The sequence below is a fragment of the Populus alba genome, chromosome 1, assembly GCF_005239225.2.
Source record: "Populus alba chromosome 1, ASM523922v2, whole genome shotgun sequence".
Lineage (NCBI taxonomy): Eukaryota > Viridiplantae > Streptophyta > Magnoliopsida > Malpighiales > Salicaceae > Populus > Populus alba.
The window spans coordinates 13,800,882-13,820,215 of NC_133284.1; the positions used below are offsets into that span (position 1 = coordinate 13,800,882).

Consider the following 19,334-nt stretch of genomic DNA (forward strand, 5'->3'; position numbering starts at 1 on the left):
ATTTATTTTATTAATGTTTTTTCGAAGTTTTCACCAATGTCTTGTACAGGAAGCTGTTCTTATATCTCATCCTAGTGGACTTCCATCAAAAACAATAAGCTTAAGAAGTTCAATTTCTGGAAGGTTCTGAAACATGCTGCATAATTTGTTTTACTAGAATGTCTTTGAAAAATATGTGCTCACAAATCAGGTAATATGCAGGATTGTCCAACTTGTTCTTGATCACAATTATGACAAGGAACAACCACTGCTAGCAAAGATCATTAGAGTCTATGCTCCTTATTGGTTTTCAATCACCAGATGTCCTCCACTTAGATTTAGGCTTGTGGATCTAGCGGAGGAAAAAAATCCACGAAAAATTGCTCTTCCATTTAGGTCCAAAAGGAGAGATGAAGAAATTCTCGGGGAAATAACTGAAGAGGAAATATGTGAAGGTCATACAATTGCTTCGGCATTGAACTTTAATTTGCTGGGCCTATCAGCGTCTATCACTCGATCTGACCAGGAGCAGCACTTTGGCCCTGTTAAAGATCTTTCTCCCCTTGGTGATATGGTAATCAATTTGTTTTATCTATCAAGCTATCAATTTCTAATGTCCTTGTTATGATCTCACCTTTTTTGGGTTGTTAGGATGGCTCTCTGGATTTCTATGCTTACGATGCTGATGGTAACTGCATGTGGCTTTTTGTTTCTACAAAACCATGTCCTTACCAATCTGTCCCTACTAAGGTAATACATAATATACAGAATTTCAGAAATCTTCCCAGCTATTTGTGTTAACTCGTCGTTTTATTCTTTAGGTAATTTATGTTCGGCCATTCATGACCTTTACAAATAGAATTGGTCAAGACATGTTTATTAAGCTAAACAGTGAAGATGAACCAAAGGTTCTACGGGCATCTGATTCAAGAATTGCCTTTGCATACCGCAAAACCACTGAAACTGATAAAATCCAGGTTAGTGGATTGCCTTCAGAATTCTAACAGTTAATATTTATTGATTTCTGTGGAGAAGGAATTTTACTTGTGGAGGAAATAGATATGATATCTCCTAATTGATAATTTTTCTACATGCACTGTTATTTTCTTCATTTTATTTTTATTATGAAATGGTGTGCTTCAGAAGTTGAGAATGTCTCCTGAAAGGGTATTTAGTGTACGACTCTTCTAGATTCAACTAAACCAAAACCATTCAACTCAGTTTTTTTAGCGACTGAAAACAATGACCAAACTTTCTTTATCATATGCACCCAAGGAGAAAATAGATTTTTTCTTGAATTGACAAATATCATGCCTATTATCAGGTGTTCCTCAATTTCATAAGAGTAGAGCAACTTTATCTGCAAGTCATTTCTTGAGTAAGTTCAAAAGGCTAATCTTGAACCATAAGAATTATGAGAAGGGTAGGATCAAAATTTGGGATGCATTATTGTTCCACTACTTGTCTCTCATCTTGGCATACTTCTTTAATGCAAATTTCATATTTAGTTTCTAATAACATGTTCTGAGGATCTATATTTGTTGACATTGGTTGTTTATGGAGCTTAACCAGAAGCGTGATTTTTCCATGTTTGTATGATTGTAGTATGTTTATCATTTATCATTTGATTTAATCACAATTGTGGTGCATGTATTTGGTCAAAATTTCTATTAGAATTCCTATAGTTTTTCTAGCTGAGTGTCTTAATTTATGAAAAATGATCAATCAAGTGCATTGCCAAATCAGTGATCAATATTTTGTAAACAAATGCACATAATTTATTGTTATCTTAAATGTACAAGAATTCAAATAGAAAATAAAATGCAAGTAGGGATACCTAGAAGAAATTTTGATAAGTATGTAGTTTTTGTAGAAATTTTTTTATTCTACCCTTCTCATTCCATGGATTTATTGTTGCTGAATTAGTGAAAAATTGGCCTAACTGTACTGTTAATAATATTATATTGCAGCACCATATCATTTTAAATTATTCAGTTAGATTTTTTATATTTAAATTGGTAAATCCCTTTCATTGATTTGATTGGTATTTTCTGTATATACATCAGTATCCAGTAAACCATGTAACTAATAAGTAATATGATGGACGATCTTGGTAGACTAATTTTTAAACTAAATGATCCGTCAAGCAACATATAAGAATACTTAGATTTTCAAATATCCCTTCCAATCATTTTTGTCAAAATATCAATGTTTTTCTTTATTTCTTCTGTTAAATTTGTCTATATACCTGCTATATACAGTAGTCCTTGAACTTCGATAAATTTTCAATTTAGTCCTTATGTTTTTCATTCATGTCATTTAGCTGTTTTATTATTTTTATAATCTTCAAATTAAAGTTTCCACAATCAAAGAAAAACACTGCTATTGAAAATTGTAAAGAAACTGCTTGTTTACAATTAATGCATGCCATATCTTCAATTTTTGTTAATCGCAAATGATGTTGTAAGTTTGAGGGACAGAATAGATAAAAGGAAGTTTTATAACTATTCGATTGCTTCACAAGTTTGGGGGTGGTTTTAGAATTTTACTGCTAAAAAAGACGGTATATTTAGGGGATAGGGAGAACCTCAACAGTGGTCTATTCTATCATAAAACCAGTGAATGTTATCTTGTGTTTCTTAAAAATCAATTATATTTCCCGGTTTCCTATCCCTGTATTCAAGACAGCAGTTTTGTACATGAAATGTTGCATGGAAAAACAGCACCTTTAGGATCTGTTGAAGGTCTAGCAACAGGCAAACTGGACACTTATGATTTTGTGTTCCTCACAAAAGGGAGTCATAATTTTCAAACCAGCACATTTGAAATTAAAACTTAATTAAATAGTGTGGTGAGCTATATTTATTTTCTGGTCAAGTTACATATTTCGCGATTCCAGGTTCGGCTGCAAGATACAGAATGGTCGTTTCCAGTTCAAATTTCAAAAGAGGACACTATCTTTCTGGTTTTGAGGGGTCAAAATCATAGTTGGAGATTTTTTAGGACAGAAATACGAGGATATGAAGAAGGATCACGTTTTATAGTTATATTCCGCCCCGGATCATCAGATGGTCCCATCAGGTAGTTATGTTGCATTTCTCAAAGCACCTGCACATGTGTCACCTATCCATGCTGTGGCTGACTTGCAACTTTCATTTAACAGAATTGAGAACAGAACTGACAAGATGATAAGCATTCGGCAATCTGGGCTTGGAGACATTGCCTGGATTAAGTTGGAACCTCTTTCAACAAAGAAATTTGCTTGGGAAGATCCATATGGTCAAAAAATTGTTGATGCCATGGTTGATAGTGACAGTAGAAATAGTATTTGGAAACTTGATATGGAAGGGACTGGGATATCTTCTGCAGAAGATGCTGAATTAGGATTGCAGTTTCATGTTGTAGAAATGGGAGATGTCAAGGTTGGGAGGTTCACTAATTATCAAGGTTCAACTTCACGTGAAGAAAGCATGTCTCTGACACCTGCTGGAAACTGGGGAACCTCACATGTGCAGAGCGCGATGCAAAATGCTGCAGCGCCTATAGAGCTTATTGTCGAGTTGGGAGTGGTTGGGATTTCTGTTGTGGATCATAGACCAAAAGAGCTCTCTTACATGTACTTGGAGAGAGTATTTGTATCATATTCAACTGGCTATGATGGTGGGTCTACAAGCAGGTATTTCTCATGATGTTCAAAAATTGTTGTTTTTTCCATGTGCAATTATTGAACATCACTTGCTGTATTTATGTGAATCATTTTAATAAATTAAATGGATTTTTTGAATTTTGGGGGAGACCAGAGAGGGGGCAAAATTGCTTTCAATTTTTGTGTTTCTGTAGATCTTCATGATTATATATCTGTTTATTAATTAGCATAACCTCAGAAACCTTTAAATATCTTCCAACTTTACACCCCTTGAATCTCCTCATATTGAAATTGGTGCTTGAACTAAAGGATCTGAATATGTCCATTTGTGGCAGGTTCAAGCTCATACTGGGTAATTTGCAGATTGATAATCAACTCCCTCTAACATTGATGCCAGTGCTGTTGGCACCCGAGCAGACCACTGATACCCATCATCCTGTATTTAAGACGACTTTTACAATACGCAATGAGAGCACTGATGGCATCCAGGTCTACCCGCATTTATATATACGGGTAATGCTTTGTGAAAGTGATACTTGAAATGTATATGATACTGTGCTTAGGAGAACATTATGATCTAATTTAATATCTGCATGGACATGCTAGGTTACTGATAAGGTTTGGAGGCTTAATATTCATGAACCAATTATCTGGGCATTGGTGGATTTCTATAACAATCTTCAGCTGGATCGTGTACCCCAAAGTTCTAATGTCACAGAAGTTGATCCAGAGATACATATAGGGTGAGATTTTCATTTCCCATCATAGCTGCAAGTGGGAGAGTGCATTGTTACTGCAATGCTGAATGAAAGATTGATTTACGTTTTCTACTCTAAAAGTCTTGGCTTAGTTTTGCCTAGGAGTCTATGTTGCCTGGAATTTCTAGTTTCTTCACCTGTATCTTCTGATATCTGATAGTGCATTTTTTATTTTGATGTCTGAAGTGTTGGCCATCTTAAACTAGATATTCGAACACTTGTAACATTGATGTGTATTAAATTTAGGGGTGTGAAACCCTTTGTTGGGAAAAGATGATGAAGCAATGGTTTTGCTGATATTTTCCTGATTTTGGCCTCTTTCCAACGCTAACACGTGCACACATTCAAATATGTTTTTTTTTCCTTAACTGAACTCGTTAAAAATTACTAGTCATTTATCTACCCTTCACATTCTCTTTTGTTCAAGAAACCAAGCATATTGGACTCTGGCTTCAAAGCATTGGTGTCTGTTTGTTCATGTTTGGCGTGGTTTTTGTAAAACTTATGGTTCCTATTACTTCAATTGGGATCATCACTTCATATGTTTCATAATCTTCCCTAATATTTGCACTTATCATATATCCTTTACTGTAATTGAATTGATGAGTTTGTGTGGCTATTGAAAATTCTTGTGAGGAATGCTGGCTGCTTTTGATTTAGTAGAGCAAATTTGACTCCATTCACAAATGTCATGATGTGATAAGCCAGTGCACCTGTAGTTACCATTCATATATTAGCACAATCATGCAAGGTATTCACAAGCATACATGTTTATTTTTGTAGAGTGAAAAGGTTTTCGTTCTTCCCCATGGAATCTTCTATACTTTGAAAGTTCTTTGGACTTGATTCAAAGCTATAAATTTTCTCCCTTTATGGTCTTTACAGGTTAATTGATGTTTCAGAAATAAGGCTAAAGGTTTCCCTGGAGACAGAACCATCTCAGAGACCTCATGGGGTTCTAGGTGTATGGAGCCCAATACTGTCTGCTGTTGGAAATGCACTCAAAATTCAGGTTGGATGATTGACTTTTAATTAAAAGTAGTGGTAACTTCCAAGTCAACTGTTTCTCATTGTAAGCTGCAAGATTTTCTGTCTTCAAATAACATGAAGAGAAACTGCAGCACTTTTTTGGAAATGGGATATAACATTTTGATATCTTCAATTCAGGTGCATCTACGGAGAGTGATGCATAGGGACAGGTTCATGCGAAAGAGTTCCATTGCTCCTGCCATTCAAAATCGTATTTGGAGAGATCTGATACATAATCCTTTACATCTGATATTTTCTGTAGATGTACTTGGTATGACAAGTTCCACATTGTCTTCTCTTAGTAAAGGGTTTGCCGAGCTTTCAACTGATGGACAGTTTCTTCAATTACGCTCAAAGCAGGTGTGTGTTTACTTTGTTTAATCAAGAAACTTTATTTGTGTGTTCTGGAATTGTAAACAAGGTCTTGGCACTCCAACAGGTTGGGTCACGAAGAATCACTGGGGTAGGTGATGGAATTATTCAAGGAACAGAAGCTTTTGCACAAGGTGTTGCCTTTGGGGTATCTGGAGTTCTGACAAAGCCTGTGGAGAGTGCCAGACAGAATGGATTCTTAGGACTGGCTCATGGACTGGGGCGTGCCTTCATAGGATTTATTGTGCAACCTGTTAGTGGAGCACTAGATTTTTTCTCCTTGACTGTTGATGGAATAGGTGCTAGTTGCTCAAAATGTTTAGGGGCTCTTAATAACAAGACCACTCCCCATAGGTTCAGAAACCCACGGGCTATTCGTGCTGATGGTATTCTGAGAGAGTATTCTGAGAAAGAGGCTTCTGGTCAGGTACAGTTTCTATTGCTTATATTTAAAGCTGTTGTGAGAGAGTTTGTTATCTTTAGCCAAGTAGAATGAAAGGTTATAGATCAAGGAAAATAAATTTATCAGACGTTATAGATTTTAAAATTGTTAGGTTTCACATTCATAAGCCTTTGAGTTTAAAGTGATATAAAATATTTGACACGGTTTGGAATATTTGATAAGGTGACAATTCTTGTGTATGCTAGAATGAAATGGGTGGATGGGTGGATTCAATATTACTTGGTATTACTTACCAATGAAAACATGTTAGAATGAAAAGAAAAGGGGTGGTGGAGGATTTTGTTATTCACCATTTTTATCTTAGCATATATAATTCTCGATTTATTTTATTGAATGCATGTATAAACTCAGTTTGCAGTAAAAATTTTCTTAATGGTCAAAAACTTTAATGCAACACTCCTTTTCCATTGAGAAAAAATGCTTTATCCTACTGCGTAGCACAGGGAATCAAACTAGTCTTTTTTATTGCAAAGTTAAGTGGTAACCTATATGTAAATGTTTTTGGAATTTGTCGTTGTACTCGATCTTCCTTTCCTTTTTCTATTTTTGAGCATTGTCTGACTATCTTTGTACTGAAAAACAGATTATTTTACGCAAATATAATTAAGATATGGAGTGAAAAAGTATCATCTTTACTGTTACTTCAATGATCAACACTCACAAGATAAAACATTTTAGCACAAAATTAGATTTCCACTTGGAGACCGCATATCATTCTAATTTAGCCCGCCTGTTCATTATAGTAGAAGTGTTACACATGTTGTGCTTATTTCTGTATGCAGTTCACACGATCTACCAGTCTAGAATCTGATTATAGTAAACATGAGCGTGTCTCAGCAAGGTCACAATTGTCATGGCCACCATAAATTACTGTTCACTGGGCGGACCATCTCTTGAAAGAATTGAGGGGAATTTAATGGTGGCCAGGAACATGCATGTTCATGTGTGAGCGAGGGAGATCCAAAATATAACCTTTTCTCCCATTGCCAGATTGAAAAAATAGGAGGTAGAACTTTTCATCCAATTGATGGAATTAAAGTCCTGCATGAAGCTTATTGAGAGGATGGTCAGAACTCGTAATTAAATGTCTATAAATTAAATCTGAAGTGTCCTAGTGCTAGTTCTTGGATTATCTAATGAGGAAAACTTGCTAACACAATTCTCGATATGTTTCTTAACTTTCTTATTTTGGTTCCCAGATGATACTTTACCTTGCTGAAGCAAGTCGACATTTTGGCTGTACTGAAATATTCAAGGAGCCCTCAAAATTTGCATGGTCTGATTACTATAAAGACCATTTTTTCGTTCCTTATCAAAAGATTGTTCTAGTGACGAACAAAAGAGTCATGCTGCTGCGGGTTTGTCTCATGAATCTTAATTCATTGCTTGCTAGTTATCTTAATATTTAACGTCCTTCCTAGTTATCATGCTAATCTGACACACTTCTGTTTCTCTCCTCTTGTGTTTAGTGCTTTGATCTAGACAAGATAGATAAGAAACCTTCCAAAATCATGTGGGATGTGGCATGGGAAGAGCTTATGGCCCTGGAGTTGGCAAAAGCAGGCTGTCACCAACCTTCTCACTTGCTCCTCCATCTTAAGAGTTTTAAGAGATCGGAAAATTTTGTCCGGGTCATAAAGTGCAATGTTGGAGAAGAATCAGAAGACACGGAAGCCCAAGCTACTAAGATCTGTTCAGTTGTACGTAGGGTGTGGAAAGCATACAAGTTTGACATGAAAACCCTTGTTCTAAAGGTAGTCTTGTGTAAATCATTAATTTTGTTAAAAAAATTATTGAAATTGAGAAGTAATGTAGACTGCATATACATAATTCTGATTGTGTTTTGCCTGTTTAGGTTCCTTCAAGCCAGAGACATGTCTATTTTGCTTGGAGTGAAGCTGATGGTAGAGAACCACATAATCCAAATAAAGCTATTATCAAATCAAGAGAGCTATCTTCATCAAATTATGCATCTGATGAAGGGAGATTTGTTAAACATGCAATCAACTTTTTGAAGATTTGGAGCAGTGAACAAGAATCTAAAGGCCGGTGCAAACTATATAGGAAGCAGGTGCTTCTAAATTATCAAGCTATGCCTGATTGTTGTTTTAAATTTGTCCATGTTGCATATAAATGCAAAACTTCACCTGGTTTTTCAGGTTACAGAAGACTCTGGAATATGTAGCATTTGGAGACCCATTTGTCCAGACGGGTAATTATGGTTTTTACTTTATATTCTTGGAAATCCCATATTGCCACTAATAGCCGTTTTCTTCAACTTGCTACTTCAGCATGTCACACTTCAACATCTTACAATGTGGGATACATCAAACTATTAGGTGTTTGCTTAATAATTATTTCAACCCTCTGTTTAGGAATAGAGAACATTGTTCTGTTGAAATGGGTAACTAAGATTTCGTGCTCCATAATTCATTGTGGATGAGAAATACAAGGTATAATAAACTCCCTTTTGAGATATCATATACCCAATAAATGAAAAATTGATAAGCAACGTGTGGTTGCAGTTTCTTTCTATTCTTGTTCAAGAGTTTATTTTTGTTGTTAATGGTGAGCTTCCATGCAAGGACATTGGAAGGGGCTGGGTTGTCTTGGTATTGATTTCCCTGGAACCATATTTTCTTGAGCAATGCTTTGTTAAAGTGAAAGGTTTTAACAAATTTTATCACAAAACTGAAACATGAAATAGATGACCAGGAAGTTGAATTAAATTAACACTACTTTTTATTGTCTGTTTCAGGATGTTCCATATAAAATTGTTGTTTTCAAGAGGCCACCTTTTCTTACCCTTGTTCATGTTTTACAGTTTTTGCCTTCAGATGATGTTATTTTTTTCAGTCTATTTTGAACCAGAAATGTCACTTTCCTTGCAGGTATATCTCCATTGGGGACATAGCTCATGTTGGCGGCCATCCTCCAAACGTAGCTGCTGTTTATCGGAACACTGACAGACTGTTTGCACTTCCACTGGGTTATGACCTGGTAAGAAGCTTCCATCCATTTCATTAACAATAATTATCAACCAAGTGTGACCCTTATTTTATAGAATCTTACAACTGGCTTGGTCAGATTCTAGTGAAGGTATTGTTTGCTAAAGAAGGTGAAGATTTAAGGGGACAAAACCCATATGGCATGAGTTGGTTCGTTTAAAGAGTGTATTTTTTCTGCGAAGTAATATCTTGCATGTAGTTTTTCCTGCTTCCTACTCATTGTTAAGTCAAATATCACATCCTTAATTGTGGTTTGATTGATCCAAGAGCGTTAGGGGGGGTTCAATTTTTGTTCAAAGTGCAAACCCATTCAGGTAGGTGGCATTTTTCTTGTTATTGGTTAACAAAGGGGTTTGGCTAAAGAATTTGAAGAATGGCTAATAATTTTGTGTTTGTTATGGTATTCCATGCATTTCAAGTTTATAGCAACCAATTCTGACGTCTATGAGTAGAACATGAGCAATCATTTGCCATAAAATATGCATAACCTGGAGATTTGCAGGTGTGGAGGAATTGTCAGGATGACTACAAAGCTCCAGTATCTGTTTGGCATCCACGGGCTCCAGAAGGATATGTATCTCCTGGATGTGTTGCTGTTTCTGACTTTGAGGAGCCAGAACCTTGTTCGGTATACTGTGTAGCGGAGGCACTAGTGGAGGAAACAGAATTTGAAGAGCAGAAAGTTTGGTCTGCTCCAGATTCATACCCATGGGCTTGTCATATTTATCAGGTCAGGAGCGATGCCCTTCACTTTGTTGCTCTTAGACAGACAAGGGAAGAATCTGATTGGAAGCCAATGAGGGTGGCTGATAACCTTCCGACTCGGTTACAATTATCAGAACCTCAGTGAACCACATCTTCTTCCGGCAGTAAATACAATTGCAATAGAGACTGTTTGATACAAGGGACATTTTTTAAGTTTTCCAAAATAGTGACGCTCTTGCTCCCAACAGGGGGGTGTCCGTTCATATCAAGGAGGTGATTTGTGAATTTTCAGTAATCGAGAAACAGCGTGTACATGAACAATTGCACGACGGGAGAGTGAATTTGCATGAACATCCAAGTGGCCGCTTTTTTTCTTATCTGCTTCGTCTTTGGATATTGTTTTGGATTATGATCCCTTCGGCACGCATAGTGTAGCCTTGTATATTCTGAAGGTCTAAAATACGTGGTTTTGGCCAAAAATAAAACACAGCTCTGTTAAGATTGTTACAAATACAGAGGGAAAGCAAGCAATTGCGATAAATTCAAAACAATAACAAAAAGCATTAAATGAAAGTGGAGAATTCTTGAATTCTTACTTCTCAATCTTATTTCATATATTCCTAATCAATAATAGGAAGGCTAATAACTATATATAAATAATTGTTATTATTTGGACCTGATTTATGGGAATGAAAATTTGGCTATTTATATTCATTTTTTATAAATCAGGTTTATATCATATTCAAATATGTCTTGATTTCTTTATAATTTTCAACACTCCACCTCAAGCTGAATGGAAGAGATTTTTCATTACTAGCTTGTCTAAATACCTTTAAATGAAGGATTTTGCACAACTTTAATAAGTATATTAGCAAGTTGTTTCCAAGTAAGCACATAAGGTATGCAAATCACTCTACTATCTATTTTTTCTTTGATGAAGTGTTAGTCTACTTTTGCATGTTTAGTTCTGTCATGTTACATTAGATTGTGTGCTATTCTAATGGTAGACATATTGTCACGGTACAATCTTATCAATTCTTCCCATTTGATTATTAAATCTTTTAGGATAATTTTTATCCATAGTAACTCACAAATTCCAAGTGTCATTAATTTAAATTTTACTTTTGCCTTTGATCTTGAAACAACATTATGTTTTTTGCTTCTCCATGTCACAAAATTCCCTCCTAGCATAGTACAATAACCTTATGTTAACCTTCTATCTATTAAGGCACCAGTATAATCAACATCTGTGTAGCATTCAAGTTTTAAATTCTCATGTGTTTTATACAAGATTCCTTTTCTAGGGGTAGACTTTAAGTATCTAAGAAGTCTATAAACTGCTTATAGGTGTGTTCGAGTTATGTATGAATTGACTCACCACACTCACTGCATAGGCAATGTCTTGATGAGTGTGGGCTAAGTAGATCAGCTTACCAACTAGCCTTTAGTATTGTCACTTATCAGTTATGACTCCTTCCTCATCATTGTTAAGTTTGTGCTTTAGGTCAATAGGTGTCTCACATGGTTTACAGTATACCATTTTTGTCTCCTTTAGAAGGTCCAGAACATACTTCTGTTGAGAGATAAAAATTCATTTTGTTGAATGTGCTATTTCTATACCAAGAAAATATTTCAACTTCCCCAACTCTTTGATTTCAAATTCTGTAAAAAGTCTTTGTCTCAATATATCCCTTTCTACAAGATCATCACCTATTATTATAATGTTATCAACATAAACAATTAGAATAGAAACGCCCCTTGAAATGAATAAAGTATAATCTCTTTGACTTTATCGATATCTAATTGACATCATGGCTTGTGTGAACCTTTTGAACCAGGCTATAGGTGATTTTTTTTAGTCCACAGAGTGCCTTTTTTAGTCTGCAGACCTGGTAAGAACCATCTTAATCTAATAGTTTAAGCTGTCAGGTGAGGTTCCAAGATATAATTTATATTATTCTCTAACACACCCTCTCAAGTGAAAGCTCTTTGGACTTGAAACTTGCATAGACCCACTTTACCTTGTGCTTAATTTTTATCAAATAAATAGGGATGGTAAGATTCGAACTCATAACCACTTAGTCATCAAAGCTCTGATACCATGTGGAGAATTCTTGAATTCTTACTTCTCAATCTTATTTCAGAATATATTCCTGATTATATACAACATCTATAAATCTATATTAGGAAGGCTATTAACTATACATAAATAGGTGTTATTATTTGGACATGATTTATGGGAAAGAAAATCTAGCTTTCTATATTCATTTCCCATAAATCAGCTTCAAATCAGATTCAAATCTGCCTTGATTTCTTCAGAATCTTCAACAAAAAGAATACATATGAATTTTTTTAAAATGTAGTCTTTTAACCTGTTTGTAGATGTATGCAGGTTGGAAATCAAATCCAAATTGGAGATCAAATCTAAATAAAATATTGTGACTTAAAAAAGTTTTTGAAGGACATTCTAATTTCATGTTAATTTTTATTTTATTTTATTTCAAAAAAAGAGAGATTATTGTTATTAATTATAATGAGGATTGTTAATTACACGTCATTTTGCTTTTTGACTTTATTCAATTGCCATCGATCTCTCCTTATAATAAAAATATAATGTCAATAATGCAAGTTTTAAGTTGATTATCAACTGCTACAAGCTCAACCATGAAGAAGTTAAATAGATAAAATTGGAGCCAAATACATAAAATTGAGTAAAAATTGAGTGAGACAAATCAACTTTTGCTTATTAAAAGTGTAAATAGCTTCTTTTGGATTCAAACATGCAATACAAAGAAGTAACTTTGTTTTTACCTCGGTAAAATAATTTTTAAACTCTTGAAGTTGCATGTTAATTATTGTATAAAACAACTCAGCTTAGTAATGATGCAAGTTTGTTAATCGTTAAGTAATACATCTTGATCGATCATGAATGACAAGCATATCATCCATTTTTGGAATATCAATGTTATGTCTTTCACAAAAGGAAGAACTCTCATCAACTAAAGATTCCCATCTGTCATCCCTCATCATTTGATCTTGTTTCGAAACTTTAACTAAAGTCATCGCATTAAAGATATCTTGATATTTTCTTTACAATGCATGAGATAATTCATTTGTGATTCCTATTATATTCTCTATCAAATGCAAATTGAAAGCAAATTTATAAGATTGTACTGAGTTGAGAAGTGCAAAAAATTCACCCCTTTGTTTTGAATTTACACCTTCTTCAACAAGGACCTCAAGCACATTAGTAATGGAGGCAAACAGTATAATTAGATTTATGAAAGATCTATAATGTGAGTCCTAATGTGTATAATTGGCTCTTCAAAACATAGTTTATTTATGTAAACCTCAACCATTTGAAATATCACCATTATTAAATGCTTCAACTATCTTGCTATGTTGCTTCTTATGAAGAATATCTCTTCTCTTACATGAGTCTCTCACAATATTTGTCAAACTAGAAACCTTATTGAATAAAAAAGCAATATGAGCATGGTTTTTTTCCACACCAACAAGTGCTAGTTGCAATTGATGGACAAAACAATGAATATAATAGGTGGATGGATTCTCCTACATGTTACTAGCTCCATCATAGCCTTGTCAATGCAGATGTGATATACTAATTCAATGTTTGGCAAATAATGCTTTAATTGCCTCCTTAAACGGTAGAACAATTGTGTTCTTAACATGCACAATGCCAAGAAAAGCATTTAATAACACATCCATTCACATTTACATAGTGTAGAATAATAACCATTTTCTCTTTAACTAATAAATTATGAAACTTGTCAATTAAAATAGCGAAGAACTCACGACCAAGATCATTCAAGATTATATTGGTGGTTTTTATTGCAACAACACGTACAATATCTTCTTGAATGTCATAAACTATAATTTTTTAATTACCGGGATATTTGTCTAAAACAACATCTTTGATTCCTTGATTATGATTAGCAAGAAACCATAGAAGTTCAAGAAAGTTTCCTTGATTCTTTGAATCTTTATATTCATCACGACCATGAAATGCTAGTTCTTGACACAAAAGGAAACGAATACAATCAACAATTGCAGTTAATCAGGTTTGATAATCTCTTTGAGCCTGATTTGAAATTCTAGCATAAGTAACTTCAATGTGTTGCCGTTGATCCATCAAATCTTGGTATTTCCTCCAGGCTTGGTTGTGAGCACTATTAGGACCTCCAACATGAATCTCAAATCTTTTTTTTATCAGTCCAACTATTAAATCCTATGCCAACAAAATAATCACCACTTGCTTGATTTCCCATATTTGGTTTATAAAGATAACAACATAAGCAAAATGCTGAATCATTATCCTTACTATACTCTAACCAATAATCATGCTTTTTTAACCAAATTGGGACAAATCATCGATATATATTCCCAATCTTTCTTTGTGGAAAATTATAATCATAAGGTCGACAAATACCTTTTTGCTAGTAGGCTCTTCGAACTTTGTCTATATCATTAGGATGATATTCAGAAATTTTCTTTCTTAGCCCCAGATCTAAAGGAAGATCATCTAAATTGAGTTTTGTACAACTAGTTTTTGATAGGAAGTGCCTCCATTATTGATAGGAAGCCATTGAAAATGATTTTATGTGTTTTTCATAAATTAATTTGAATTAATAGTAAAATTAAGGAATTTAAAAAAGATAATGAGTTGGTAACTCTGGCCACTGTAATATGGCCTTTCAATATGCTTAAAATACAGGTTTATTTGAAATAAAAATATTTCTTAACCTTTTCTAATCATATTTTATAATGCTATTATTTCTGAACCAAAATTGTCATAAATTTTACATAATTATTTTTTATAGTTAATTATTAAAAATAAATATTTTATAATTAAAATAGGGGACTATAATAACATGGTTATGGTATTTGGTGATTTTTTTAGGGAATTTTAGGGTCATTTAAATGAATGATATATTTAATTTTTTATTAAACTAGAAATTAGAAACCATCTTATGCATTGTATTGAGATGCATTGTTTTCAAAATTCAAACTTAACATGATTGGAACTCTAGATATGGGTATCCATATTAATTTTCTCAAAGATTTCACTTTTCAGTTTTCAAGTCGTTGAAGCTTCAAAGAGATATCAGGCTTTTCATGATTAATTTTGGGCTAGATGTTTTTCCTGCAAAACAAGTCATTGTATAATTAAAGGATTTTTTTATGATTAAAATAGTAAATTATGAGAAGAAAAATAGAGAGAAAAAAAATGAGAGAGATATATAAGAGAAAAGATTTTGTATAATGGTGAAGAGGATGTTCTGAATTATTTGTTGTGTGGATGGTGGTGTATACACCTAACCTTTTAAGATCATATGATTTACTTGACGATGTGAGTAGGAGCAGTTGTAGCTCACCTAACAATGAGAGGATATGGAGCAATGGCTTTCCTAATGATAAATGGGTGTGATGATTTTCCTAACCACTAAAAATAGTACATACCATGCATACAATCATAAAAATATCTGTCTATACGGTGAATTTTATTGCATCGAGACATTAAGCAATTAGAAGACATATACATGTGATTTTTTACAAGCGATAATCACTTCTAAAACAAGTAATAAGGTTGTGTCATATTGCTTCTTTGAACTGCGTAACACAACCTTGTTTTGTAAGGCAGACAGATGCTTTAAGGTCTGTTTGATGAAAGATTGATTTGGTTGTATTTATGGTTGTTTGAGCTAGATGTCTAGTTGTTCAGGCCGACCCGAACAACTAGGATTTCTAGCCCTTTTTTTAACTTGCCTATTACATCACATGTATGATATTTTTTTTAAATTAGAACTGTTTTTTTTAAGATCTTGCATAATAATACGATTTGAGAAATATTTGGTAAAATAACACATTTTTATCTTATTGCGTTTTTGAAATATGACAAGGTCCAATTATTTAACTCAATTAGTTGACCAGTTAGATTCGGTTGTATTAACTGGTCAACCGTTTCATAAAAAAATATAATTTAATGAATTTTTTCTTCCAAATATATTTTATGAGTCAAAATATATATATTTGTCTAACTTCTTATAGACTTAAAAATAGACTCCAATTAAAATCTTAAAAATTTATAGTTAACACAATAATTATCCTCTATTTTTCAATGTCAATGATGTAGTCGAGCTTGCAATAATAAGTGATTCTTAGTAGTTAGGTGTGAGTTTACCATAACTAAATGAGAATTTGATCCAAATAGATTATGTAAATGGCCTAACATATGTATTTATGGACCAGTGGGACATGTCTAGTTTAAGAAAAGGTCTGGTCATGTCAGACCAAAATAACAATTCAAAAGGACCATAATTTTTTATCCGACCGTTAGATTACGCATGAATTTTTAGAAGAGTTTCCGGGAGTCATTTTCTCTATAGTAGTCATTGCATTGTTACACGAACCTTCAAATCTTTAAATATTAAAAATCTCGTCAAGGCCATCTAATTTTAGCAATTTTGAGATTTTTTTTGTTATTTTTTGAACCGGTTGATCAGTTTCATTGAACATTACAAACCATTTGACCGGTTGAGCTAGATAGTTGGAGTTTCATCTTGTTGCTATTCTGAAGCGCAACAAGATAAAAATGTGTTATTTCACCAAAACTTTTTGCTTCTATGTTAATTTGCCAATTGTTTTGATTTTGTGTGCTAATTTTCTAATTCCTCATCGCATGTAGATACTTATTTTTCATTACCACAGTTTTTCCTTTGAAATTCGCTTGGAAAGGAAATCTTCTTATTGCTGAAAGATTCTCTTCATGTTTCCTTTTTTTATCCTTTAATAATTTCTTTGATAGATTTTATTTTTAGCAGCATATTTTACTATGAACTGGTTTTTTTTCTTGTTCATATTTTTTTATGTCAATTCAAGATTGAGTTGGTTAAATGGCTTACATAAACTTTTTGAAGTTGGAAATGACGTTTGAAAAGAACAAATATAGAAGCTATGAAATAGGATTTTGTTACAAAATATCAACAATTAGAATTCAGAAACCTCCATAATAGGAGAAGTTCCAAAGCATCCATGAAATATCTTGTAAGAGTTCCTTTGAGATGACTTTTTTACTTTTGGTGGTGCAACCCATCGTCTACTAGGCAATACTACTAAAATTATGCATTATGTATTGTAGTACAATTAAGCTTGACACAAACTTGATATATTGAGCCATTAGTAGTAGAATAAAAACACAGAATGACAGACACATTCAAATCCACAACCCTAAAAAAAAAATTTATAAGACTAATAAATTAGTGTGGTATTTGGGCAATGCCCTTCCACGGGAAATGGATGGATCTCTCTTGTTTTACCTCCCTTATCTTTTCATTTTTTCTTTTTTAAGATTAACGAACGATACTGCCTTTAATCTATTTAGACAAACAGGCTAGACTTTCTACAAATAGACATGAGCAAAAGGTTCCAGTTATGCATTTATGGTTACTATCCTAGGATACAAGAGATGAGTACAATAAGAATAAAAGAAACAAGATGGAATAAGAAATGAAGATAGAATTGTGTTTTCTAGTGAAGTACAAGGAAAAACAAGTGTAAAAGTATCATATTTGGTTAATAGTGAACAAAATGGGAAAAATAAAAAAAAAATTGTTTTACCATTAATATATATTATTGTCAAACTTATATATTATTTTTTTAACATATTTTATATTGAGTGTTGAAATTAATAAAGTATAATAACCTTAGTTGTAATATCTAGGTTGGTTTGACTAATTGACTCGAGACATTGCCAACTTATAACTTAGACTGAGTTTAAAAAAAAATAGAAGGATGATTGACTCAATCTAATAAAAAAAAATTAAAATTGACTAGTAAATTAGAATAAAATCTGATAAAAACCCGGGTAAAAAATTTATTAATATTTATTTTTTACCAATAAACCGACTTGAGACTCGGTTAACCTATGCTCTACAAACTAACAAGCTAACCACGACTCCCCTGTATTTGTGCTTGAAGGGGAGTTTGACTGTGTAAATGAAGAAGATACAGGACCAGATCCCAAAACCATAGTATAGCCTACACCACAGAAATATTTGTGTTTTCTGGACACAACTTAAACGCGGTTCAAGTCATTGTCTACCAGCCCAGTTTTGGAGGACTTATTATTAGTTAGAAAAGGTCCCCATTTGTGTTATATTCACACTTGGTCGTGCTTTGACGCGCCGTAGCAGTCGGCAACTGCTCTTTTCATTGCTCCCGAAAACAAGTTAAAAGGGTGGAGCTAATAAGTCTCTCAAAACAGGGCTGATATATTACTTGCACTGCAAGGCATTGCCACTTAACAAGGCTGCCAGGCGTTTTCAAGGGTAACGTTCAAGCAATGGAGATTAGAGAACCACGTCAAGCAAAGAAAGAAGAGCGTGTGAGCTTTGAACTTTTGCGGGGGGCCCTCGAACCGATTGGCAGGGAAGACGACAATAGTACCTTCAATGCGCCAGCGAGAAAAAGTGTTAGCAAATGGGGTCTTTTCCTCCCGTCCAAATTCAGTCTCCATCCATCTCCAAAGAAGAACATAAGAAGATCCTGTTATTCTGTAGATGATGTTTGAAACTTGATTCTCCATGAGATAAAAGTGAGGTACCGACACTGCCAATTAAAGTTGATCCCACCAATCTCACGGAGCAAGTAGTTGCCCGGGACCGGAGTTTCTGCCTGGAAAATAAATTCCCACCGTTATTTTTATAGCAAAATTCAACGGATGTGAATCAGAGCCTCATGGTGACGGCCGGCATATCATTGGGAGGGACTGCAGCTGAAGTTATGCTCAACCCAGAAGCAGAATGGAGCTAATTCCCTTAGATGATTGTCACAAAATTACAAACTTCAGGGTGCAATGTTTTCTCAGGAGTCAAGACCCGGAACCTCTATATAATGTGAAACTCCGTTGGTATTATCAATTTGTGCCCTAAAACTGCAAATATGTTCTGTACCTGGAGGCCCAAGTCCTCATGTTTGATTTTCACCACATGGTTAAACTCCTGCTTACACAAGTTCCTGTTCCACCTCTTTCCTCCCCCCTTCCCCTTCCGTTTTTTTTTCTCCAGTTCTGTTAAGTCTTCTCATTCACAAGTCCCGTTGGTGGGTGACGCGTGAGAAAGTGAGTCAGAGAGATAGGGGAAGAGATAAGACCTCACTGCCTCCACGAAATTGTAATGATGGCAAGCCACTCAGGCAGCATACAGCTAAGCTCAAAAGACCTTGCTTCAATAAATACCAAAACATCTACATCGAGTGTGAGAGATTCGTGATTATCTTTTCTATTAACGAGGACCCACTGGGTTAACTATCAATCACAAATTGTACGCTTCTTCTACGCCAATACTTTATTCTCG

The 19,334-nt window shown here is 34.2% G+C and overlaps 1 protein-coding gene across 4 annotated transcripts in view; it reads left to right on the plus strand.

Annotated features, from left to right (window-relative positions):
• Positions 1–10,335, plus strand: part of LOC118039095 (uncharacterized) — a 39,442-nt gene extending 29,107 nt beyond the window's left edge. For 3 of the 4 annotated variants that reach the window (XM_035045690.2, XM_035045691.2, XM_073405039.1), the window contains 17 exons: positions 50–123; positions 202–553; positions 631–729; positions 801–956; positions 2,879–3,060; positions 3,143–3,655; positions 3,961–4,138; positions 4,232–4,368; positions 5,269–5,395; positions 5,551–5,772; positions 5,852–6,211; positions 7,447–7,605; positions 7,717–8,001; positions 8,103–8,318; positions 8,407–8,459; positions 9,139–9,247; positions 9,758–10,335. In XM_035045690.2, coding sequence (XP_034901581.1) covers positions 50–123; positions 202–553; positions 631–729; positions 801–956; positions 2,879–3,060; positions 3,143–3,655; positions 3,961–4,138; positions 4,232–4,368; positions 5,269–5,395; positions 5,551–5,772; positions 5,852–6,211; positions 7,447–7,605; positions 7,717–8,001; positions 8,103–8,318; positions 8,407–8,459; positions 9,139–9,247; positions 9,758–10,105 — 3,570 coding nt within the window. In that variant the 3' untranslated portion in view covers positions 10,106–10,335. Of the gene's footprint in view, positions 1–49; positions 124–201; positions 554–630; positions 730–800; positions 957–2,878; positions 3,061–3,142; positions 3,656–3,960; positions 4,139–4,231; positions 4,369–5,268; positions 5,396–5,550; positions 5,773–5,851; positions 6,212–7,029; positions 7,254–7,446; positions 7,606–7,716; positions 8,002–8,102; positions 8,319–8,406; positions 8,460–9,138; positions 9,248–9,757 lie in introns of those variants that run through there. The other variant, XM_035045692.2, reaches the window with a different exon arrangement.
• The last annotated feature ends 8,999 nt before the right edge of the window (positions 10,336–19,334 follow it).